Source organism: Salmo trutta, chromosome 24 (genome assembly GCF_901001165.1).
Source record: "Salmo trutta chromosome 24, fSalTru1.1, whole genome shotgun sequence".
Taxonomy (NCBI): Eukaryota; Metazoa; Chordata; class Actinopteri; order Salmoniformes; family Salmonidae; genus Salmo; species Salmo trutta.
The window spans coordinates 27447309-27473994 of record NC_042980.1 but is presented as its reverse complement, the minus strand read 5'-3'; the positions used below and the strand labels follow the sequence as shown (position 1 = coordinate 27473994).

General features: G+C 39.9%; 1 protein-coding gene across 7 annotated transcripts in view; it reads right to left on the bottom strand.

The window, feature by feature from the left end:
* LOC115161008 (nck-associated protein 1) overlaps window positions 1-26686 on the bottom strand; it is a 62405-nt gene that overhangs the window by 25507 nt on the left and 10212 nt on the right. For 2 of the 7 annotated variants that reach the window (XM_029711644.1, XM_029711647.1), the window contains 15 exons: window positions 25749-25859; window positions 21207-21299; window positions 19552-19608; window positions 17579-17721; window positions 17202-17292; window positions 16795-16932; window positions 16520-16568; window positions 15949-16105; window positions 15729-15785; window positions 15524-15620; window positions 14054-14160; window positions 13570-13702; window positions 5436-5517; window positions 4875-4933; window positions 352-497 (listed from right to left, as the gene is read on the bottom strand). In XM_029711644.1, the coding sequence (XP_029567504.1) occupies window positions 352-497; window positions 4875-4933; window positions 5436-5517; window positions 13570-13702; window positions 14054-14160; window positions 15524-15620; window positions 15729-15785; window positions 15949-16105; window positions 16520-16568; window positions 16795-16932; window positions 17202-17292; window positions 17579-17721; window positions 19552-19608; window positions 21207-21299; window positions 25749-25859 (1520 nt within the window). Of the gene's footprint in view, window positions 1-351; window positions 498-4874; window positions 4944-5435; window positions 5518-13569; window positions 13703-14053; window positions 14161-15523; window positions 15621-15728; window positions 15786-15948; window positions 16106-16519; window positions 16569-16794; window positions 16933-17201; window positions 17293-17578; window positions 17722-19551; window positions 19609-21206; window positions 21300-25748; window positions 25860-26686 lie in introns of all 7 variants that reach the window. The other 5 variants (XM_029711642.1, XM_029711645.1, XM_029711643.1 and 2 more) reach the window with 3 other exon arrangements.

Below are 26686 nucleotides of genomic sequence, written 5' to 3'. Positions count from 1 at the left end.
AGTTTTTACTTGTGTGTGTATATTGGATGTGTTTTTCTTAGTATTTTACTGCTTCAATTAAACTACCCAACAATGATTCTTCATGTTTTTCTGAATTGGAGTCCCAAATGTAGAGCCCCTACCAGAAGATGGAGAGGCTATATGACCAATTAGTTTTTACTATGTTTTAAATGTCTGTGTAACTGAACTGAACATGGAGGTAAATGTAAATGTAGACCCTACCAGAATAAGCCCTGTGGAAAACTAGCTTCTTGTCCAGGGGGTGTACTTGTACATCAAGCTGCCTCAAGCTACGGAAACATGATAGATATATGCTTCTGCCCTCTGGGCTGTTCTGGCTCGTTTATTTACCAGAATATGGAGAGATCAGATGTCTCCACCAGCATCTCCACCAGGGAATCCACCATCTTGGTGTGGAATATAATGGTATTCATCATCTTGCCCAACTCACGGTGGTCTGCGATGCCCAGAGAAGCCTTGGACACACTGGTATAGGCCTAACCAAGGGGGAAACAAGGCATTATTGGTATAGGCCTTACCAGGAGAACACTTTCTTTGGAGACACTATTAAGGTCGGCCCAGGGGAAAACAAAACGTATTAACCCTTAATGGCTCATCATTCTTTACTCATGTATGCCATGTTGTTTCCAGCTGAAGCGGCTTTATATCTACACGACCAGTCAAAAAGTTTGGACATACCTACTCATTAAACAATTTTTCTTTATTTTTACTATTTTCTACATTGTAGAATAATAGTGAAAACATCAAAACTATGAAATAACACATATGGAATCATGTAGTAACCAAAAAAGGGTTAAACAAATAAAATATATATTTTATATTTGAGATTCTTCAAAGTAGCCACCCTTTGCCTTGATGACAGCTCTGCACACTCCTGGTATTCTCTCAACCAGCTTCATGAGGTAGTCATTGTTTGTATCATGTAATTTTAAGTCTTCGGACGAATCATATTCCTATTATTAGCATTCCTTTCTCTCTTTCCCCAAAATTCCCCCTTTCCTAAGAATCAAATAAAAACCTGATCCGATTTCAATTTGGAAGTCAGTGGGAGTCTGGAAGGAAAAGTGTGGTTGGATGAGTTACCATGTCATTAACATCTAAGGAAAGATTTCTGGGAAGATGTCTGTGTTAACTTGATACTACTGACAATAGCCAAACAATACAATTTCCTCCCAAAGCATTTGGTATCAAACCAAGACAGTATGCAAAACAGATACTCTCTGCAGAGTTCAAGACATTGCTTTCTTTGATCGTGGAGATCGTTAAAAGGAAAACGGCCACAGTTCTGATGCCCTGAAGCAGCGATGCCATCAGTTATTTTAATGGAGACCAAAACTACGTCCCAAATGGCACCCTATTCATAGTGCACTACTTTTGACCAGAGCCCTATGGTGCACTATGTAGGGAATAGGGTGCCATTTGGGATGCACACCAAGGGCAGTGAAACAGCTGCGTTACCAGGGCCTTAAAGAATCCAAGTCCAAAAATAAAGCGTGAAATCCATCAAATAAAAACACACACTTTTTGGAAAGAAGTGATTTCGAGCTACACAAGTGTGAGAAAATGCAGCGAGAGCGCTGACTCGAACATGTTCCACTGGTTCTCAACATCTCTAAAATGCCTGCCAACTAAAAGAACATTCGATGCCAACCTGGTACCACAGCCACATAAAGACATTTAGCAGGTGCTAAACTCACACAACCACCTGTGGTTCAAATGTCTGAGAAAGGACAATAAATAGAAAAAGTAGACAAGAGGAAAACTTAAGTGTATTGATATTCAAGGCCTATTTTGAAACTTTAAAGTGCTGTTGCATGGTGGTCACAATGCCATAATCAGAACAGAAATAGAAAACAGCACTGTGGAGAAAGGAGACATGAAGAAAGACAGACGAGAGAGAAAAAAAAGTTAGGGTTTATCTTCTCTTCCCTCCATCCAGTCCAACTGTGTATCAACCAATGTATGCTAGTTGGAGTTAGATGACATGATGCAAGACTCTGTTAGATTCATATCACTAACACGACATCACTGTGGTAATGGCAGTTTGTGTTTCTCCTCCAACACGTTCACTTAATGGATCACACAAACAGCAAGAGTTTCCAAAGTAAAACTATGAAATTAATTTTTTTCTTGAAAATAATGAAAAGTACTTAACAGAAAGGACACTGATATGGCTTATGACAAAGTCTGTCTGCCAGAGTGCTGTAACGGCTCACATGGCATGTGGGTTATGGAAGGAGAAGAGAGTACATGCGGTAGTACCTTTAGAAGAAGAGTGTTCTTGTGGAACAGACAGACTTAGGTTCTGATCCAAACATTAATCTTTCAGGGCTAAGAACTCCATCTTGATAAATTAGGATTATTCACTGTCATAGTCTTACTTACAACCAGCTATTTTTAGGGATGACATCTGCACCTGAATATGTAGGCCTATACTGTATATATAGCTGTTCATACATTTGTCAGCTGTTCTTGTACAGGATGTTTAAATACTTCCTGAATTTTCTTTGTCCCTGGCAAACACCGAACCAAAGACGCATAGTGAATAAACCAACGCCCTGCTTCTTGTTATCTGAGCAGTTCTGTTTTTGCTCTCCTAGTGTACAATACAATAGGCTGTCTGTGAAGGGTGTAGAGCAGCCAGTAGAAAAACCATGAGACTTGAGAAAATAGTTGTTCAGCTGTGTTGGGAAAACAGTTCCCATTCCACGCATAGGAGCTTTTCTCTTTTCCCCTGCCTTCCCTGGCCTAATTTGCCGACTAAACTGAGAAACTTTTCCAAGTTGTAGCATTTCTTGCCGAGGCCCTGAGCTGAGATCAGACAACATCTTAGAGGGAACTGAGCGGGACGGCCATGGCAGAGCCTCTGTCCAAATGGCACCCTACTCCCTATGTAGTGCACTACTTTTGACCAGGGCCCATAGACCTACCCCATAGGGCCCTGGTCAAACATATTGAACTAAATAGGGAATAGGGTGCCATTTGGGACGCAACATGAAAATCCATCTGAGAGGAGGGCTGGGCCAATCGGACGGCGGTGGAACAACGAGTCGACCAACAGATCAGGGAGAGTGATGTGGGTCCCTGGCAGCAGGGGTGGTTGTGATGATCTCAGCAGAGTACTGAGTAGCCAAGCATGGTTGAGAGAGCGAGCGAGACAGGGATAGATGGGTTAAGGGATGGGTTAATAGGCGAGCAACGATTCTTAAACAAACACAGCTTCAAAGAAGAATATTTATTGTCATTAATTCCAAATAGTTTTTAAGAAATTGAATGGGGCCCAGAATCTATCCTCCTATTTCCATAATACATTTTCTCTGAAATGCATGAAAAATGTATTTTTCATCACTTCAAATAACATGCACATGAATTAAAAAATAAAAATGTCTTTATGATGGTTAGACATTTGTCACTAATGACAGACAGAGCGTACTCCTCCTCCTTTCAGTATTTCAGGCCATATCTTCTCCATTACTAGTCTGTTAAATTCATTCATGTGTGGGTTATGTGGTTGACATAGAGATAGGAGAAGAGAGCACAAGAGGAGTGAAGGTTCCTCTTGTGGAACAGACAGGTTTAGGTTCTGATCCTTACATGAAGAACTCCACCTCGATAAATAAGGACTACTCAGTGACATTCATACAACCATACTACTTTTAGGGATGACATCTGCACCTGAATATGTAGGCCTATACTGTATATATAGCTGTTCATACATTTGTCAGCTGTTCCTTGTACAGGATGTTTAAATACTTCCTGAATTGTCTTTGTCCCTGGCAAACACCGAACCAAAGACGCATAGTGAATAAACCAACGTCCTGCTTCTTGTTATCTGAGCAGTTCTGTATTTGCTCTCCTAGTGTACAATACAATAGGCTGTCTGTGAAGGGTGTAGAGCAGCAGCCAGAGGGCCTGTATCACAAAGCACTAGAGTAAGAGTGCTGATCCAGGATCAGATCCCCCCTCTTATTCATTACGATCTAAAATACAAAACTGATCCGATATCAGCACTCCTACTCTGAATACAAGATCTGAGCCTGTATTCACAGAGAATGACCTGAGCCCCTATCCACAAAGCATCTCATAGTAGGAGTGCTGATATAGGATCATTTTTGCCTTTTAGATCATAATAAATAAGATCATATGAACAGATCCTAGATCAGCACTCCTACTATGAGATGCTTTGTGGATAGGGGCTCAGGTCATTCTCTGATCTATAGATAGGCAACAGTGTGACAGGAGTAGGGTAGCATGCTAAACACTGTTCCCTTATTACTGTCCCAGAGTGCTAATTATGGCTAATGAGACGGAGGGGAACCTGGTCTACTGTATCTCCCGGAGGTTCCCCCCCTACCCCAACACACACAATGGGCTACAGTACACACAGCACAGCACAGCACAGCACAGCACAGCACAGCACAGCACAGCACAGCAGCCTATAGATAGGAAACAGGAGTAGGCTGACAGGAATAGGGTTGCATGCTAAACACTGCCCCCTCATTACTGGGCCAGAGTGTTAGTTATGGCTGATTATGACACACACAGTGCTAATTACAACACACACACCTAGCAGTGGCCTCAAAGCCCAGACATGGGTTCAAATAATATTTGATATCCTTCCAAATACTTTAAGCCTTTGCTCTAGCCTGCCAGGATTGCCAGATGGGCTGGGCTTGACACTTTTCAGACCATTCTATTGGTTCCATTGAGCTTGCCTGGTGCAATGGAACCAATAGAATAGTCTCAAAAGTGTCAAAACCAGTCCAGTATTGTGAAAGGATTCGGAATACTCTTTGAACCCAGGTCTGCCTCACAGCCACAAAGCTTGTCTCATTTTCCTGATGGCGTCTTACCTGCAATCTGAACCAGTCCAGCCTCATGCCCCTGAAATCAAACACGTCCCCGTCTTCCACTGTAACACCGACAGAGACAATTCACTCAGATATGGGATCACCATGACACAGGAGGACACAGGAGGGAGGGGAGCGGGCGGAGAGGTGGAGAGTGGCTCAGGCTCCTACTCTGCCCACCATCTGCCCTCCCTCCTTTCATCTGTCCATCACTCAGCCATTACCAAAACAACACCTGTCTACACAGACAAAGGCTTTTAGTGCTTAAGGCTAATATAGATAGATAAAAACAACTAAGCATGATTAATTAGACATTTTATAAACTGGAATATTTACTGTACCGCAACAGAATAAATTGAATTGTGTTATAGGTCGGGTCAACATAAAAACAACTACGGTAAGCATTGGCCAATACAAGTAGAGGTTTTCTAAACCGGAACATATACAGCAAAAAGATGGAATGAACTCTTTTAGGTTGGATCAACAACATGAGTCTAAATGAGAAACTGTATATATGTATGTTATTTCTGTAATATGAGTGCCAGGCCGTGTTAGGTTGAATACCTTGTTTGACGCTGAGGGACGTCATGGTATTGACGAAGGAGGACATGATGATGGACTCATCCTCAGGACAGACGGACAGATTCTAGAGGAGAGCAGAGGAAAGCCTCAGACACTGTTTACAGTAGAATGCTATGAGGGTATTAACTGAGCAAATACAAGAGGGTTTTACATTGCATATCAGAGAGCGAGATATGGCCAAGCAAAGAATAACATCAACAAAATACTTGGTCTCCATCTAGTGGTCAGCTCTGCTTTTTCCCCTTCAAAATATCAACCTGCATATGGGTCTTTCTATAAATAAATGGGCCAATGCGTGACATCAGGGTCAAAATCTCTAAATGGCTTGATATACATTTAAATAGGATTTTCAAGGTAGCTTCATATGTGTAGTTAGAGGGATAAAAGTCTAGGTAGGCACAATGAGACCATACAGTAACTCTACCTTTACATGTCATTCAAAATGTACCAAGAAACATGGACACCACATGTTTCTTTGTCATGCCTAGCCGCCAGGCATTTTTTGTGCTCAAGTCAATTTCGCTATCATTTATAGCCATGCTAAACATTCCTGAAGAATGAAAAAAATAAACAACAGCATTTCTATATGTTTTAATAGGTGACATAATAATTTAATACAATAATATAATACAGTGGGTATTGTCAACAAAATCATTGACAATAATAAGAACCAATAATGCAATCATTATAATCAGTAAACACTTCAAGCCTTGTGTGTGTGTGTGTGTGTGTGTGTGTGTGTGTGTGTGTGTGTGTGAGTCTGTGTCTAAAAACTAGCCGTCAAATTCTTGCTTCCTCTGTCCTTATTTCCTCCAATCCTTGCCTCTCCTTGAAAGTGCATTGTAGCCTGAGGAGAGGAACCTTCACTCATCTCCCCCAATGTGCTTTAAGAGGGAGGTGAGGAATGGGGGAAACAACGGCAGAATCTCAATTGCATTTCCTTGATCCCTCAAGTCCTGTCTCCTCGCCTCCTTCTCAAAACCCTTTGGATAAGAAGGTGACAGTGGAAGGACCTCTGACATTCTCATCCAATGGGTTTTAAGAAGGAGACGAGGAGAGGATGCGACAAATCAAGGAAATGCAATTGAGATTCTCCCAAGGACATAGGAATCAAGTATTTGAAAGCTATTAAAGCCCACATGCAGTCTTTGTAATTGTATTTTTAAATCATCACGGTATAACTAATAAATCACTGTGTGTTTTTATTTAATGAAAATAATGCAGAAATACAGTGCCTTCGGAAAGAATTCAGACCCCTTGACTTTTTCCACATTTTGTTACGTTACAGCCTTATTCTAAAATGGATTAAATATTTTTCCCCCTCAGCAATTTACACATAATACCGCATAATGACAAAGCAAAAACTGGTTTTTAGAAATTTGTGCAAATTTGTAACCGACCGGATCGTTTCGGTCTTATGTAGCAACATTTGAAATTGTGTTTTTTTTACATTGGATAAAAGTAGAGACTCAGAGCTAGAAAATAGTATATCATAGACTACAGTTGAGGAACAATAGTAAAGTAATTCTGCTTGTAACCGCAAGCAGAACTGCTTGTAACCGCACACGAAAATGGCCCTTGAATGTTTTGTTACCTACTGGAGAGCTCTTCTCTGTCTACACCCATTCAGAATCATTCACACCCTCTTAAGATTTAGCCCCATCCATCTCTTTAAGGATTCACATGTGAGAATATGTACTAAATGCTCTGGGCGTTCATAAACTCAGAGCATTGTCAGATTGTCCGTTCATAAATTTAGAGCGTTTCACTCTCGGAGCGAAGACTGGACGCACTGGCCGAGGAGTAGGGTTGTTCTGAGCATTCTGACCTAAAAACAGCAGTCAAGCACCAATGCTAATTGGCTAACATTGGCTAGCTTGCTAGCTACTTCCAGGCACAAATGAGCGAATAGCTCACTCTGACCATTTTACTCGCCCTAGCAGAGCTGGTTAGGCTGATTTTATGTTATCCAGAGCGTTGGTGACTGCAACTGTGCAGCTGGCAAAACATTTATTAGGCTTTTTTCCCAACGTTTACTGACACCGACCATATTCAACGGGTGTTGAGCGTTCGTAAATTCATCAGTTATTCTGTGCTCTGGCACACTCAGATGAGTGTGCTCTAAAATCGGAGTAGATAGCCAGAGCGAATTTACCAGCTACATCTATCGATAGGTGTCGCAGTGAAACCATAAACATTCTATATAAATAGTAACTTGCATAGTGGAGTCTTTTGCTTAGGCATGTAGCTAGCAAGCTAAACAATGAACCATAATACCAACTCATACATTACTACCCTGCATGAATCTGCAGGTAGATAACCAACCAGGTTCAATGTTAGCTGGCTAACATTAGGCTATAACTAGCAATGCAAATGGCTCTGAGATACAAATATTACTACACAGATCATATATGTAACATTAGCTAGCTAGCTAACAGTACACTTTAACTTGAAATTAAAATTACTTTGACAAAGTTAGAAACGGGTAATATCTGAAAATGTAGCTAGCTAGACTCTCTTACCCGAATAAATGGATGGCCATCACTAGCACAGAGAGGCTGCTGCCTATATACACAGACTTGAGATCATTGGCCACTTTAATAAATGGAACACTAGTCACTTTAATATTGTCTATTCTACTGTATCTTAGTCTATGCTGCTCTGACATTGCTCTTCAATGTATTGATATATTTCTAACTCCATTCCTTACTTAGATTTGTATTGGGTATACGTTGGGTATACGTTGTGAAATTGTTAGATATTACTTGTTAGATATGGCTGCACTGTCGGAACTAGAAGCACAAGCATTTCGCTACACCCGCAATAACATCTACGTGTACATACTACCTCAAATCAGCCTGACTAACCGGTGTCTGTATGTAGCCTCGCTACTTTTATAGCCTGTCTTTTTACTGTTGTTTTATTTCTTTACCTACCTATTGTTCACCAAATACCTTTTTTGCACTATTGGTTAGAGCCTGTAAGTAAGCATTTCACCTGTTGTATTCAGCGCACGTGACAAATAAACTTTGATTTGATAAACATGTGTATGTGACCAATACAATTTGATTTGGATGCTTCTCCCTCTCTGTCACGGATGCCATGCTAGCCCTTAGATTGAAGATGTAATGTTTTATACAACAGCCTTCTGTCTATTCTCTTTTAGACTCCGTCTGCATATTTGCAATCAAACGCCAGGATTTCCTCCATCTCCTTAGCTATCATACTCGAATTCCACTGATTTCAAAACTCGGTCCTCCAGAAAGTGAAGAGCAACACTTACGCAGTTCTACTACATGATATATTTCAAAAAAGCTGCGTTAGAAAGGATTACCTACACATACTGACCAGCTCATGTTATACATAGAAGCATGATACATGGCAGACCAATCCGAACTCATCTCTCGGCATTATCTCAGCCAATCATGGCTAGCGGGACTTTTTCATGGCTAAACCAACTAGGCTGGTAATTGAACTATTTTATTTGTATTTACAGGTGGCATACAAGTTTGTTATTAAGGCACATGAAAGTTCACGTTCCAGAAGGCATTCCTGCCAAAAAAACGCATTTAGATTAAAAAAAATGTTTATGTTCAAATGGCTCCTGTGAAGTAGCGACACGACATACACCTAGTTTCCTGAAACGAGTCACATTTGTGGAGATCTTAGAGGGACTGATTGATGGGTGGTGACATGTTGAGAACTCCACCGTACCCTCTGAAAGGCTTGGTGAAATTTTGGCAATATTGCTTACACCTGTCCAATCCTCTCAGATCTCCACAAGTGTCTAGGGGTAGGAGCAAGGGGTTGCTTCTGGACAGGACCCCACAATCCTCCAGGTGTGTGGTGGACCTACAGGATGGATTTGCACAGGTGTAAGCTGGACACAATCTAGAAAAAAGAAACGCACACCTATAAAGGCGAGGTGCTGGCTAGCGGAGCAGAACACTAGAAAATAAAGGAAAGCCGCACACTCTAAGAGCTCAGATGCAAAAATTTTAATAACCAACGTTTCGACAGCTAAGCTGTCTTCATCAGGGTATCATCACAAACACTGAGAGATGAGTCATTTATATAGTGTCAAGAGACACACAGGTGTTTGTAATCATGGCCAAGTATGGCCTAATATCATTGGTTAACTGAAATATAAAAAAAATGGTATACAAGGAACATACAAAAAGACAAACAAATGGATAACATATGATCATAGCATTTGTAGTCTAAAAAGTATCTAACAAACAATTACAATGGCAAAATCACAATAATCACAAGAATGGCTTCAGATCAAAGTCTATGTTGAGACCGAAGGGAGCAAGTGTCTTTAAATTAAAGATCCAGGCAGCCTCTCGTTTTGACTTACCCAGTTGCGGCCCACTTTTTGGAGGCAGGCCATTCGATTTCGTCTCTGCGTTATATTGGCATCGAACATGTCACCCTCCCGAGGAGAGGGGGTGACCTTGATAATTTATTGTTAAAACGAGAGGCTGCCTGGATCTTTAATTTAAAGACACTTGCTCCCTTCGGTCTCAACATAGACTTTGATTTGAAGCCATTCTTGTGATTATTGTGATTTTGCCATTGTAATTGTTTGTTAGATACTTTTTAGACTACAAATGCTATGATCATATGTTATCCATTTGTTTGTCTTTTTGTATGTTCCTTGTATACCATTTTTTTTATATTTCAGTTAACCAATGATATTAGGCCATACTTGGCCATGATTACAAACACCTGTGTGTCTCTTGACACTATATAAATGACTCATCTCTCAGTGTTTGTGATGATACCCTGATGAAGACAGCTTAGCTGTCGAAACGTTGGTTATTAAAATTTTTGCATCTGAGCTCTTAGAGTGTGCGGCTTTCCTTTATTTTCTAGTAAGCTGGACACACCCACAGCACCCTATCAGGCTGATCAGACAGCTCTGGGTAGCTGAAGACCTGCTGTAAACAGTGGAAGGATATATTTACATGTCTACTATTCACATCCTTGCTTCATTCCAGCTAGTTAGATGTGCAACCATTGACTAACTATAGCTAGGGGAATATCTCAAGTCTAGCAATATATACTGTTGTTTTGGCTGTATGGCATCATTTAATAAGATAACCAATGGTTAATTAGGTAGCTAGGATATATCAGTTTGCTAACCATTTACAGTAACAGCAGTTCATTAATAAGTCAATACACATTAAATCGTATGCAGAAATTGAGAAATCTTACTTAATCTTGGCACTGTGGCACGGTATGGGCAGCTATTAATCGCTGAATTAATAAATAATATATTCATAGAATGGAGTTAGAAGGGTGAACTCCTACTTTGAAAGGACAGGAAATGTTGGCTTTGCACTTAACCAATGACAGGCATTCAACATTTAACCCCACCCACATGTGAAAATCAAAATATGAAGTTGTTTGGTTTTATATGCAAAAACAAAAAACACATTTTTAGTTTTTTCTATTTCTCTATAAAAAAAAATACATATGCCGTTTTCACCCTCCCGATCATTGACAGACACCAAAATGTTCTGTCAATTCTCCCAGTTAATGACAGTGTCAATTTTTATTTGATTAATCTTGTTAAAGTTACTCTTTCTGTTATAAGAATTCGATTTTGAAATCCATACATTATTTTGTATATGTGTGCCCATGAAAACTGTGTTCACGCCTCAACATTGGGAGATTTGAAATGTTACGAGGTTACAGTGCACTTCCAAGATCTCCATACAAAAAAAGAGTCCGACAGCAATATCCAGGAATTTTACAGGATCAAGTTCAATGTGTAATTCATTGTTGTTAAATGCTTAGTAAACGATATAACAACAAACAGCAGTATCATGAATGTAAAGAAAAAAAGGTAATGTTTTATGTCACACGATTTTTGCCAAATCAGTGAAGACTCCAAGCATGAGAAAGGGTTTAAACATTTTTTGATTCAACTTATAAATTATATTGAATATATCTATGTTCCCCCTTTATATCTTAATGTATTCAGGTGAAAAAAAGAGGCTAATTATTATTAATGACTTTGTAACAGCTCCAAACAGTTGTCCACTACAACAAATGCTCACTGGTACCCTAGTTTATAGAAAGACCCATATAAAAGAGTACTCCATCATCAGTCATACACTTAAGCAACAAGGCCCGAGAGGTTGTGGTATATGGCCAAAATCCCATGGCTAAGGGCTGTTCTTAACCATGACGCAACGCGGAGTGCCTGGATACAGCTCTTAGCCATGGTATATTGGCCATACAGTGGGGGAAAAAAGTATTTGATCCCCTGCTGATTTTGTACATTTGCCCACTTACAAAGAAATTATCAGTCTATAATTTTAATGGTAGGTTTATATGAACAGTGAGAGACAGAATAACAACAAAGAAATCCAGAAAAACGCATGTCAAACATTTTATAAATTGATTTGCATTTTAATGAGGGAAATAAGTATTTGACCCCTCTGCAAAACATGACTTAGTACTTGGTGGCAAAACCCTTGTTGGCAATCACAGAGGTCAGACTTTTCTTGTAGTTGGCCACCAAGTTTGCACACATCTCAGGAGGGATTTTGTCCTACTCCTCTTTGCAGATCTTCTCCAAGTCATTAAGGTTTCGAGGCTGACGTTTGGCAACTCGAACCTTCAGCTCCCGCCACAGATTTTCTTTGGGATTAAGGTCTGGAGACTGGCTAGGCCACTCCAGAACCTTAATGTGCTTCTTCTTGAGCCACTCCTTTGTTGCCTTGGCCGTGTGTTTTGGGTCATTGTCATGCTGGAATACCCATCCACGACCCATTTTCAATGCCCTGGCTGAGGGAAGGAGGTTCTCACCCAAGATTTGACAGCACATGGCCCCGTCAAATGATGCGGTGAAGTTGTCCTGTCCCCTTAGCAGAAAAACACCCCCAAAGCATAATGAGTTGATGCCAAATAGCTCCATTTTGGTCTCATCTGACCACAACATTTTCACCAGTTGTCCTCTGAATCATTCAGATGTTCATTGGCAAACTTCAGACGGGCATGTATATGTATTCTTGAGCAGGGGGACCTTGCGGGCGCTGCAGGATTTCAGTCCTTCACGGCGTAGTGTGTTACCAATTGTTTTCTTGGTGACTATGGTCCCAGCTGCCTTGAGATCATTGACAAGATCCTCCCGTCTAGTTCTGGGCTGATTCCTCACCGTTCTCATGATCATTGCAACTCCACAAGGTGAGATCTTGCATGGAGCCCCAGGCCGAGGGATATTGACAGTTCTTTTGTGTTTCTTCCATTTGCGAATAATCGCACCAAATGTTGTCACCGTCTCACCAAGCTGCTTGGCGATGGTCTTGTAGCCCATTCCAGCCAAGTCTACAATCTTGTCCCTGACATCCTTGGAGAGCTCTTTGGTCTTGGCCATGGTGGAGAGTTTGGAATCTGATTGATTGATTGCTTCTGTGGACAGGTGTCTTTTATACAGGTAACAAGCTGCGGTTAGGAGCACACCCTTTAAGAGTGTGCTCCTAATCTCAGCTTGTTACCTGTATAAAAGACACCTGGGAGCCAGAAATCTTTCTGATTGAGAGGGGGTCAAATACTTATTTCCCTCATTAAAATGCAAATCAATTTCTCACATTTTTGACATGCATTTTTCTCAATATTTTTTTGTTATTCTGTCTCTCACTGTTCAAATAAACCTACCATTAAAATTATAGACTGATCATTTCTTTGTCAGTGGGCAAACGTACAAAATCAGCAGGGGATCAAATACTTTTTTCCCCCACTGTATATCACAAACCCCCGAGGTGCCTTATTGATATTATAAACTGTTAACCTATGTAATTAGAGCAGTAAAAATAACTGTTTTTGTCATACCCGTGCTATACGGTCTGATATACCATGGCTGTCAGCGAGTCAGCATTCAGGGCTCGAACCACCCAGTTTATAATATATAATAAATACTAGGATATTATGAAACAAAGGGAGAACATTGACAATTAGTACATCTGAAATTGCACCCTATTCCCTACATAGGTAAACTATTTTTGACCAGAGCTCTAGAAACCATGGTCAAAAGTATTGCAATATAGGGAATAGGGTGCCATTTGGAACGCAAGCTAATGTTCGCTCCAGAGAGCAGTCTGACCTGTACTAGCTCGTTGAGCACCACGGCGTCAAAGCCAGACAGGTACTGGACGTAGTATCTCTGCATGACAGGACCATACTTCCTCACGTGGGCCCTCAGTTCCTCCATGTAAAAGATCAGCTCTGCAATGTGCCTGAGGACATAAAATAGCAATAGTTATCTAAGAGAACAGAATAGACCTACACTTCATTAGTATGCTCAATACTCCTTCACACCATGGCATTCCTTAAAGGGTCATTTTACTCAAAAATGTTTTTTACTTTCTCTGCTTTTGATATTGTCCCACAAAACTGTGCATGTCAACATTCAAGTTAAGACACATCACTTTCAGTCTCCTAATGGCCAAAATCAAGCAAGAGCAAAACGTGTCATGAAGAAAGATTTTGACAGACTTTTCAAGGAGGTAAACACAGCGCCACTACACTTCCTGAGGGGTAAAGGGAAACCCCATAGTTACAAGTTGAGTCAGTAGGATGCATCTTACTTGTCAATAAAGTCATCTGTGCTCTTCTTCTGGATGTTGTCTGCATGTCGTAGCAGCCAAATGATCTCATCCCGAGCGAATGACAGAGCCATGAACACGAACAGGGCCTATGAAGGGGACCGGAGTCAAGTTATATAGTTACTTTCACCCATCAATTAGTCACATCTTTCAGGATTTGAATCCTAATCCTCTGATCACTTTACAGTTAGTCCAACTAGCATAATCATGTTAACAAAACTAGAGTGCAGATAGTGCTAGTCCAACTCAACAAAAAAAAGACTAGAAAATAAATAAATATTTTATATTGTCACATACACCGGATAGGTGTAGTGAAATGTGTTGTTTTACAGGGTCAGCCATAGTAGTACGATGCCCCTCGAGCAAATAAGGATTAAGGGCACATTGACCGATTTTTTACCTTGTTGGCTCGGGTATTCAAACCAACAACCTTTCGGTTACTGGCCCAACGTGCTAACCACTAGGCTACATGCTGCCCTAGAGAGCAGCAGTGCACTAGTGTTATTATGATGTAACATTATCTTAAGACAAGTAGACAACTGTGGTGTATGTCATGAGCTACAATTTTTCTTCTAGCTTTCAAATAGTCACATTCTTCTCTTCTCCTCTTCCCTGCAACTCTTACTTGGATAATGTTCATTTTGCATTGATTAGATAGTACCTGGGAGATGTGGTGTCTGATACTTGTGAGGTGTGTTTACGACAGTTTGCGGTGGAAAACGTGAAAATGTTATCTATTTTCAGAGTTGTTTGGCGCGCTACTCAATAGGTGGACCTGTTGGAGACCCCTGGTCTAATGTAACATTATCATGTTAACACAACTAGAGAGCAGTAGTGCAGTGTTGTTAGTGTAACACACGGGATATAAACTCAGGTCTCCCACTGGAGCAACCAACGTCTTAGACCATTAGACCAAAAGGAAATTCCTTCTTACTCCGAGGGCAGACACTGGATTTGAAGTTCGCAGGCGGGGCTATGAGCAACCATGTCCGACTCATATCCGCTACATTAGTCTGATGTAACATTATCATGTTAACACAACTAGAGAGCAGTGTTGTTAGTCTGATGTAACATTATCATGTTAACACAACTAGAGAGCAGTGTTGTTAGTCTGATGTAACATTATCATGTTAACACAACTAGAGAGCAGTGTTGTTAGTCTGATGTAACATGATCATGTTAACACAACTAGAGAGCAGTCGTGTTAGTCTGATGTAACATTATCATGTTAACACAACTAGAGAGCAGTCGTGCAGCAGGGTAGGTGAAGAGCCGTCATTAAGTGGCAACACTCCTAGCAGGAGTCACACACAAATCTTCCCACTTGAGACTGGGGTTCAATCCCTGTGTCCACCCTTCCCACTGATTCTCCCACCTGCCGTACCCCCATCTGATTTCCATACTGTCTAAATAAAAGTGTCAAAATACCAAAATAGAGCACTAGTGCAGTACCTTAGGCCCCAGTAACCCTGGCTGGTCAGATAGGACTGTGGCCAACTCCTTCAGGGCAGATCTCAGGAACTTGCGTCTTTCTCTGTGCATCAAACCTCTGTAACAAAACAAAAACAATCGGCAACAATTTCATAATGAGAGGATACTGTGACAGATACCATTTAAATCCTCTTGGTGCAATAAGATGCATTTATGAGGCACTTACGCTTGTGACAGAGCTTGTTCTTTGCACTCTTTGATGTCATTCACACGCTTGTTGTAGCTAAGAAATGAAAAGGGAGAATAGTTAACATACTTACTTACACACACACTTAACAGATATCTGAGAATATGCTCAAACTGTACCCATTGAGCATGCTTTTCAGTCCAGGATTAGGCTTAATCTGGCTTCAAGGAAACCAGCCCAGAAAGTTAGTGTCCCTCACCCGCGGATGTTGATGAACAGGTCTTCAGCAGACTTATGGATGTGGAACACTTCGTCTCTGAAGAGACAGAGGCAGGTGCTGCTCTGAAGAGCCAGCTTCCACAGGCTCAGAGCTGCCTGATCACTGTTCAGGACCCCGTGACATAAGATGAAGCCAACTGACAATGAAAAGTTAGAGACAGACAGAAAGTTAGAGGCACAGAAATACGATTTTGAACAGTATTTGTGGGGAATGAGAACATTTCGACTGATTTATCATTTTTTAAGTGTTGTATGACATCACATTTCATGCATGTTTTTAATAATGAGCCTGTACCTGAACAATGAATTACAATTAAAAAACGATCACGCTCCCCCTTCCCTCCAATGGTATAAACCTATTAAATCAATTAGATCAGACTCCACTCTATGCACACATTCAGGCTGCATCACATCCGGCCGTGATTAGGAGTCCCATAGGGCGGCGCACAATTGGCCCAGCTTCGTCCGGGTTTGACCGTCATTGTAAATAAGAATTTGTTCTTAACTGACTTGCCTAGTTAAATAAAGGTTAAATAAAAACAAACACTTACAAACTATCCACTTCTCCATGGCGTCCAGGGACAAGTATTCACAGGGCATCTAGAACAAATCAGAATCATAGGTAAATGCACATGCCTGTGAGCAGAAAATGGTGTGATTTGAGAGATTTATATTGATGGTCCTGTGTGACTCAAGTATGGTACTAGCAACACCATAGTCATGGGTTCAACTCCTGCAGGGATCACATTACTGTACACACCCACTGTACTGTACACGTCCCTTTGGATCAAAACTAAGTGCAATATGTTATATATTGGGTTCTCACTGTGTCTGACTGGGCTGGGTTGAGCATGGTGCTGGGGGCACTGATGAGACTGAGTAGCTGTGCGTTCCTCCACTGGTCAGCAGACAGGTTTCTCCTGGGGTACACCATCTGGAGGGAGAGCAGTGCGTCTGACAACGACTACAAGGGAGGGAGGAGAGAGAGAGCAAGAGATATTGGTTTATGACAGTTAATAATAACTTTCATGAACAAGCATTTATCAACTATTTATACATTTATAAAACTGTATAAGCAATATATGCATACATAATCATTGCTTAAGCATCAAAGTTATTGTAAAGTGTAACCGAAAGCTATATTATAAATTGTAACCAAAATATGTATTTACATTGTCAGTGCTCAGGAAAGGAACATAACATGTTGAGTAACAGGTGACACTTTAAATTCACCTTCCCATGGGGAACAAACTCCTCCATCATCTTTTTCAGCGGGTTCTCGTAGTCAACAATCATCTGTCCCAGCCTCGGGTACTCTCGATCACTAGATAAACAAATAAATACAAATAAAGATGTTGTTGACATTGGTAGTTCTCAGGTGTATCTAAGCTAGGTCTGTAACTACCATACAATGTTTTAAGAATGCATTTTTCATATATTACTGTGTGATTTTAATATAAGGCCACTGTCAATTGGTATAACAGTACGTTAACATTGTGTTAAAGTATGATCTTAATATTATTTTACAGGGATGGTGCAAATGGAGATTGAACATTTCAGAGATGAGCCAGAGAAAGGACATAGACAGGAAGAGCCACCACCCTACATACCTTGATCCATGTGTCATTTCATGGGCGTAGTTGTAGAGGCCAATGATAGCTTTCCTCTCTTCAATCCGAGACAATAGCATCATTAGGTTAGTGTAGGTCACTACTAAGTCAAGGTAGTTCTTGGTCAGGTCAAAGTTTACAGTCTGTAAAAAGAGATATGGGAACAAAACTAGAATCTACATTCAAACTATTAAAATCAGAACCTAAAAACATTTAATCTACATTGCCTTCAAAAAGTATTCACACCCCTTGACCTTTTCCACATTTTGTTGTGTTACACCTGAATTTAAAATTGATTAAATGTAGATATTTTTGTCACTGGCCTACACACAATAGCCCATAATGTCAAAGTGGAATTATGTTTTTAGAAATGTTTGAGTCAATAAGTATTCAGCCTCTTTGTTATGACAAGCCTAAAGTTCAGGAGTAAAAATGTGCTTAAAAAAAGTCACATAATAAGTTGCATGGAGTCTGTGTGCAATTACAGTGTTTAACATGACTACCTCATCTCTGTACCCTAGACATTCAATTATCTGTAAAGTCCCTCAGTCAAGCAGTGAATTTCAAACACAGATTCAACCAGAAAGACCAGGTAGGTTTTCCAATGTCTCGCAAAGAAGGGCACCTATTGGTTGATGGGTAAGAATAAAAAAAGCAGATATTGAATATCCCTTAGAGCATGGTGAATGTATTAATTACACTTTGGATGGTGTATCAATACACCCAGTCACTATAAAGATACAGGCATCCTTCCTAACTCAGTTGCCAGAGGAAGGAAACCGCTCAGCGATTTCACCACGAGGCCAATGGTGGCTTTAAAACAGTTAGAGTTTAATGGCTGTGATAGGAAAAAAACTGAGAATGGATCAACAACATTATAGTTACTCCACAATACTAAGCTAATTGACAGAGTGAAAAAAAAGATTAATGTACAGAATACAGATATCCAAAATATGCATCCTGTTTGCAACAAGGCACTAACGTATTACTGAAAAAATGTAGCAATGCAGTTCACTTTTTGTCCAGAACACAAACTGTTATGTGTTATTTTGGATTTGCCCCAAACATTACTGAATTCCCCTCTACATATTTTCAAGCATTGTGGAGGCTGCATGATGTTATGGGTATGCTTGTAATCGTTAAGGACTGGGGAGTTTTTCAGGATAAAAAAGAAACGGAATGGAGCTAAGCACAGGCAAAATCCTAGAGAAAAACCTGGTTCAGTCTGCTTTCCATCAGACACTGGGAGATTAATTCACCTTTCAGCAGGACAATAACCTAAAACACAAGGCCAAATCTACACTGGAGTTGCTTATCAAGAAAACAGTGAATGTTCCTGAGTGGACGAGTTACAGTTTTGACTTAAATCTACTTGAAAATCTATATCAAGACCTGAAAATAGTTGTCTAGCAATGATCAGCAATCAATTTGACAGAGCTTGAAGAATTTTGAAAAGAATAATGGTCAAATGTTGCACAATCCAAGTGTGGAAAGCTCTTAGAGACTTATACAGAAAGACAAAGATGTAATCACGGCCAAAGGTGCTTCTACAAAGTATTGATTTAGGGGTGTGAATACTTAAATGAGATATTTCTGTATTTCATTTTCAATACATTTGCTAAACTTTCTAAAAACATGTTTTCCCTTTGTCATTATGGGGTATTGTGTGTAGATTGGTGAGAATTATACTCAATTTTGAATCCAGGCTGTGACACAAGAAAATGTGGAATAGGTCAAGGGGTATGAATACTTTCTGAAGGCAAGAGTTCAGGTGGGCCTCCGCTTAAGCAAACAAAGGAACGGAGGGGTGCTCAACAACACCAAAAAATTAGAATGGCTTACCAAGAAAAACTTCCAAAAGGACTAATTCTACTTTCTGAAGGCAGTGTATGAAATATAATCTTTGAGAAAGCATTTGAGAAAGCATCCTGTAATGAAATGCTATGTACAGATCAATGTGCCTTGTAACTTACAATATCAAAGAAGACTTGGCAAGCATCGATAGTGTTCAGTAGCTCACAGACATGGTCCTGGAAGGAGAGAAAGATATTAGACGGATGTACATTTCACAGTATATTAACTTGATGATAAGTTACTATTATTTGTGATGGATTATTATTATACATGTACAGTCAGGGTTGAGGAGTAATGTAATCTGTAACGTTACCAGCTAAAATATTGTAATCAGATTACAGATACTTTTGAAAAACTAGATGATTACTTCCGAGGATTACTTTTAAATTCAGAAAAGATGTTTACTCAATGACACTCAAATCAGCATTGAAAAAAGGCAAGTTTGTTCCACCTGAGTGAGTCTGACCATAAGTCAGAGACCACTATGATGACACACCAAATGGGTAGTTGTATCGCGGGAAAAGAGCACGAATGGGCTTTTGTAGGCTACAGTCCAACACGTCTTCCAATGGTGCGACTGCTGTCGGCATCCAAAGATTATCCAAATTGAATAAACGCTTAGAGGTAAGGATGACAGCAGTGGTGTAGTCTATGGCGATACGGATATCACTTATTACTGATATCTACATAGCGCATTGATGTGAATCACACTGCTGCTCTCTCATTTAGCTTTTTGCGCCTTACGAATTGTGGTTGTTGTGGATGGCTGTTCACAAATCTAACTTTAATAATAATGGTTGAATTCAACAAGTTCAAGCTGCCCATCAATCATTGTTTTTGAAACCAGTGGACAGCCAGTGAAAAATGCATCCATGCAACAGCTGCATAGTGCGGATCCCAGCCTATGGAATAAAAGTGGGGCTTTTATTGCTCAATCTAATTCATGCCGCTAACAAACAAAAACATCTATAGGTCTAATGGACACATGCTCAAACTCACACACTTTTGATAGACTTAAAAGGGGCAATCTGTAGTTGCTACATCCATTTTTGGACGTATAAATATATATCTATATAGCCATTGATTCTTGAAGAATATGACTTATAAATGCCTCATGAGCTTAGTTCAACTGTCACACTACATGAAAACCCAAAATGTAAACAAACACTGTATAGTCTCATAACATGGTTAAAACAATTTTGATATAATGGATGGTCAGTCCTTGCATCCATAGGTATGTCTATTAATCTGAGAGTGGTTTATTTCTCCAGGCCCATCCCTCAGCTTTTCACCAAAACAGAGGCGGGGCGACCGTTTTGTTATAGTTTCCTCTGTGGATTTGCCCTTTAAACAGCTGCATATTATCAAGATATCAAAGTGTGACCAACAAAAAGGTCAACAATAGGCCTTTAGCAAATGCAGCATATGGCATACATTTTTCACATGTAAATAGCACTTTCAGTAGTGCTCAAAGCATGCCATACCATGGGCACAGCATTTATTTTTCAACTCGAATCAATGAGCCCAATCAGTCCTCCATGACAACAAATCATAAACAACAGAGTAGGGCTGGCTAATACATCCTTAGTTTTCTGGTTATGCTCAGGTAAAACAATTTGGCTAATCTACTTCCATATTTCCAGGTCCTATTCTTGAAGATCAAGAGGTATAACATTTATTGGAAAGACTGGAATTCTGATAGACTTTGGTTTTTAATGTGAAGATATAAGATTATCTTTTTTCACTACATTGAATGATGCTTAGTTGCACATACCTTAAATTCCATCACATCTACGAATGTGAAGTAGTACAACGCTAAATTCTTAAGGATTTCAGACTTCTCTTTTTGTAGTTGTGCAAGCTGTTGCTGTAGAAGTAAAGAAAAAACATGGTTGTAAACTGAAACATTTTGTTTTATATTCAAGTTAAACTTTACAGGACACACAAAACTTCATGGTATGGATAATGAATGATGAGCACAGTAAAATAGGCTGATGGAATCTGGTAGTAGGGTGGTAACATGTTATACTTCATCATGAATTTGTTCCCATTGCCATCTGTGCTTGGTAGTGCATGTTTTCTCTGGATAGTGTAAGTGGTCTCAATCTGGTAACATCCCTAGATGTTGAGAAATACTACCAAGGATATCACACAACGGGTCAGGGTGACATTTTGACAACTCAAAAACGTAGAGCTCTAAGCAAAAACAACTTTATTATTCCAAAATACTCATGTTGCTTTCGATAACATCTCTGCATTTTAGCTCTGTCACAATGGGGCCTTTATTTAGCCAATGATAGCCTCTCACAAACCAAATGTAAAGTAATGTTGGCTGGATTGTTATCTTTGGTGCGCATCCCAATTGGCACCCTATTCCTATTCCCTATGTAGAGCGCTTCTTTCGACCACGGCCAATAGGGCTCTGGTTACAAGTACTGTACTACATTGAGAATAGGGTGCCATTTGTTAGCCCTGGTCTCTTTCCCTACAACATAAATGTTACTTATTCTATTTTTCAAACAAAAGCCTAACAAAATGTTACCTAACAGTTAACTGTTACCTAGCAGTATAGAAAAACTTGAATGATCTTGAGGTGTGAAAGATGATAAAAACATGACTCATTAGCAATATTACTTAAACAAGAATCTACTACATAGAAAATAAGAGAACATGCAAAACATAGAAAAAAGACAGAGGCTGCGGATCTGACTTTACTGGACCCTTCTTCCCGACAGCTAAAGGTCCTAAGCTTCTGCGCATGTGCGGGATTCTCTACTTTACACCCAGTCTCTGCTCTACTCGTAGACAACCTCCTTTCACATTTCTACTGTCAATTATGAATGATAATTCATTCAAGTTTTACCGGTGAAACATCCACACAGCAGCTGAATACCAATCATTTGATCTCAGTTTCATGGAGTTATGCATTTAGATCTTCTTGAGGTATAGCGTTGTTTAGAAGCAGAACAGTGTTGTGTTGTTTTGAATTACAGTGCATTCGGAAAGTATTCATACACCTTGACTTTTTTTCACAATTTGTTAAGTTACAGCTTCATTCGAAAAAGTATTAAATTACTTTTCTCCCTCATCAACCTACACACAATACCCCATAATGACAAAGCGAAAACAGGTTAAGAAATGTTTGCAAATTTATTACAAATAAAAAACAGAAATACCCTTATTTACATAAGTATTCAGACACTTTGCTATGCGACTCGAAATTGAGCTCAGGTGTATCCTGTTTCCATCCTTGAGATGTTTCTACAACTTGATTGGAGTCCACCTGTGGTAAATTCAATTGATTGGACATGATTTGGAAAGGCACACACCTGACTATATACAGTCCTGGCCAAAATTTTGAGAATGACACAAATATTGATTTTCACAAAGTCTGCTGCAGTCTGCTCTGTACTCCGCATGCCAGGGCGGAGTACAGAGGTCTTGAAAAAGAAGGGTCAACACTGCAAATATTGACTCTTTGCATCAACTTCATGTAATTGTCAATAAAAGCCTTTATCATTTACGAAATGCTTGTAATTATACTTCAGTATTCTATAGTAACATCTGACAAAAATATCTAAAGACACTGAAGCAGCAAACTTCGTGGAAATTAATATTTGTGTTATTCTCAAAACCTTTGGCCACGACTGTAAGGTCCCACAGTTGACAGAGCATGTCAATGCAAAAACTAAGCCACAAGGTCGAAGGAATTGTCCGTAGAGCACCGAGACAGGCTTGTGTCGAGGCACAGATATGGGGAAGGGTACCAAAATATTTCCACACAGTGGCCTCCATCATTCTTAAATGGAAGAAGTTTGGAACCAACAAAACTCTCCTAGAGCTGGCCGCCCAGCCAACCTGAGCAATCGGGGAGAAGGGCCTTGGTCAGGGAGGTGACCAAGAACCGGATGGTCACTCTGACAGAGCTCCAGAGTTCTTCTGTGGAAGGACAACCATCTCTGTAGACGGAAGCCACTCCTCAGTAAAAGGCACATGACAGCCTACTTTGGCAGCATTTCAAACTCATAAAAAGACACACCCTCGTCCACTTAGCCTCGCCTTATGCCCTTGAGGGACTCCCCGTCACCATCTTGGACGTCGGTCCAAACGATTAGCCAAACAAGGGAAGTTTGCAACGTAAGCCCCTCAGCCTTCGTTTTTGATCTAGTTTGCGAATGTACAATTATGTTCACTTCAGGCCATGAAACGCCCCATAATTCAATTTGCGATGATTGTATATACGCAAAGAAAAGTCAGCCGAAATTTTAAACTTCAACGTCAATATGGATAAGTCAACATACAAGTGTAAGTAAAAACGAATGTAAAAAGGTTAGAAATTGTGCCACTAATGCACATGATGGCACAAACACGTCTCATAAACGTAATGATGTTTTTATTTGGTTATCTTTTGGAAATTGTAGCAATAAAACATTTTCCTTCTTCAGATGCTCCAACTAGGCAGGCTAACGTTAGTTAGCTAATTAATTTGATAGCTATCATACAGTAGGCGTATATTAATAATTATATAGTTAATATAAGTAGACATGCAATCATAATTGACTGTAGTGCATATAAAGCACCCACAAGCTACCGGTGTCTGAAAACACAATCATCGCGGGATGAACGAGCAACGAATTTGTATACTCGTCAAACGTCCCAGATACGTCATCAGAAGTGTCCACTTAATTTGAGGACTGAGGGGATTGGGTGTCTTTTATGTGTTTGGAATGTAGCCTTGGAGTTTGCCAAAAGGCACCTAAAGGACTCTCAGACCATGAGAAACAAGATTCTCTGGTCTGATGAAACCAAGATAGATTTTTTTTACCTGAATGTCAACTGTCAAGTCTGGAGGAAACCAGGCACAATCCCTATGGTGAAGCATGGTGGTGGCAGCATCATGCCTTGGGGATGTTTTTCAGCGGCAGGGACTGGGAGACTAGTCAGGATCGAGGGAAAGATAAACGGAGCAAAGACCAGAGAGATCCTTGATGAAAACCTGCACCAGAGCGCTCAGGACCTCAGACTGGGGTGGATGTTCACCTTCCAACAAGACAATGACCCTAACCACACAGCCAAGACAACGCAGGAGTGACTTCGGGACAAGTCTCTGAATATCCTTGAGTGGCCCAGCCAGAGCCCAGACTTGAACTTGATCGAACATCTCTGGAGAGACCTGAAAATAGCTGTGCAGCAACACTCCTCATCCCCATGTGTAGATTGAGGAGGGAAAAAACCTTTTAATCATTTTTAGAATAAGGCTGTAACGTAACAAAATGTGGAAAAAGTTAAAGGGTCTGAATACTTTCCAAATGCAGTGTGCAAATTTTATAGCAGATGGTGTTAACACACTGTATCATTGCCTACCTGTGTTTAGTTTCAATCAAACACATATTTTGCTTAGTTGCGCGCCCTGTTGAGTTTTGGCCACATGAGAGAAAAATACAACCATTTGCTCAATCATCCTAAAATCTCATAAGAAATTACCATGGTGTTTTTGTCTTACAGTAATGTTATACTATTATAGTCGGTTTTGTTATGTAGAATACTATCATTGTGTTCTTGCAGACATTGATTAAACTTTGATCTAACTATATTAAACGAGCACCATTCGCCAGACTAGCCTGTTCTCTAGGAGTAGAGCAGAGAAGGAGAGGATCCTGCACATGCGCAGAAGCTTCGGGACATTTAGCTGTTGAGAAATAAAGTCCAGAAAAGTTGGATCTGCAGCCACTCCGTAGATAAAAAAGGAACTATGAGGAGCTTCAACTTACCAAAAGAATATTCCAGAAAAAAGCCAAGAAGTTTAGCATGCAAAAGAAAAACACAGACCAAGTAAAACATAAAACACTGCAGCAAAAAGTACAACAACATAGCAAAACACATCACAGCTACACCAAAGAAGCAATTTAACATTTCTAACAAAATACAAAGCCAGCCAACGGTGATAGTTGAGCATTGGGGAGAAAAATGACTTGAAAAGACAAACATGGTGAGAATATATTAGTTGTACTGAAAAAGTTTAGCTATAAAGATAGAATTAGCATACATAACATAACATTTATGGAAATGTACATGTGGGTGGTACACCAATAATGAAAAGATAGGGCGATGAATCTCAGATAGAATTTAATTTACAATTCCTATTTGATCAACAACAAAAAATGCTTTAATTAAAGTATGACAAAACACAACATTTATTGCACAGACCTAGTAGTTCAATAGAGAAAGGACTGCATATAGTATAGATACCAAGGCTTAAAATGAGCTTAAATAGAATGTAATATATATGTAATATATATGCAAAAGACAGACTTACATTGTTGTTGCGTGTTTCAACTGCTGGGAATTTTCTGACAATGAACTTGACAGCGGACTCCAGGTTCTTGTCTATTAGATAGGATGGTTTGGCTTTGGGGTCACCACAAGCCTATAATGAAGAGGGCCAAAAACACAGACAAATGCTAAAGATGCATCAACAATAATACTAACAACATATCAACAACAAAACATTGGCAGATAAGAAGTGATAGGATGATAAGGCAAATTAAGAAAGTGGTATTTCAATCACGACTTGAAAATACATTGAGAGAGACTGTGTGAGAGAGAGCAAGCAAGAGAGCGAGCGAGACACAGAGATACAGAGACATTAAGAGAGAGAGAATACATTTCCACTGACAGAGTGGTGTATGGGAGGTTGGAGAGCAGGTAGTGAGAAAGCAGTGCATAGGCATACTCCTACTGGGAGAGAAGATAGTTGAACTGTGTGTTACATTTTAGATGTTAGAAGCAACAAAAAGTTTGCAGATGTATGTTTGAGGTAGGGTGGTGTATGGTATTTGACACTGGGCATGCAGGTCAGCCTGACAAAACAGGAATAGCAATGTTTTAGTATTCAGTCTATAACACGTAAGAGTTGAGGTTTGCAATACACTCAAATGAACACAGTACAGCCGACAGACATGTAAAGAAATAATATGAGCTTGATAGAAGTATGAGAACAGTTATAAATGTTCAAATCCCCATAAGATCAAGACTGGATTTAAGATTAGTGATATGATGCCATGGATCCGTGCAGGGAACACTTTCATTTTGCAGAGGAGAGCAGAGCTGTGTTGAATTGCAAAATGAAGTGTCTGAATTCAACTAGGCCCTACGTCTTCCCATTGCCTGATCTTCAATCCCTAAAGATACATTATTTTTGTTTTTGTGGTGCAAATGTCCTGGAACTGTGAAATTCTGATCTAATTGTTAGGC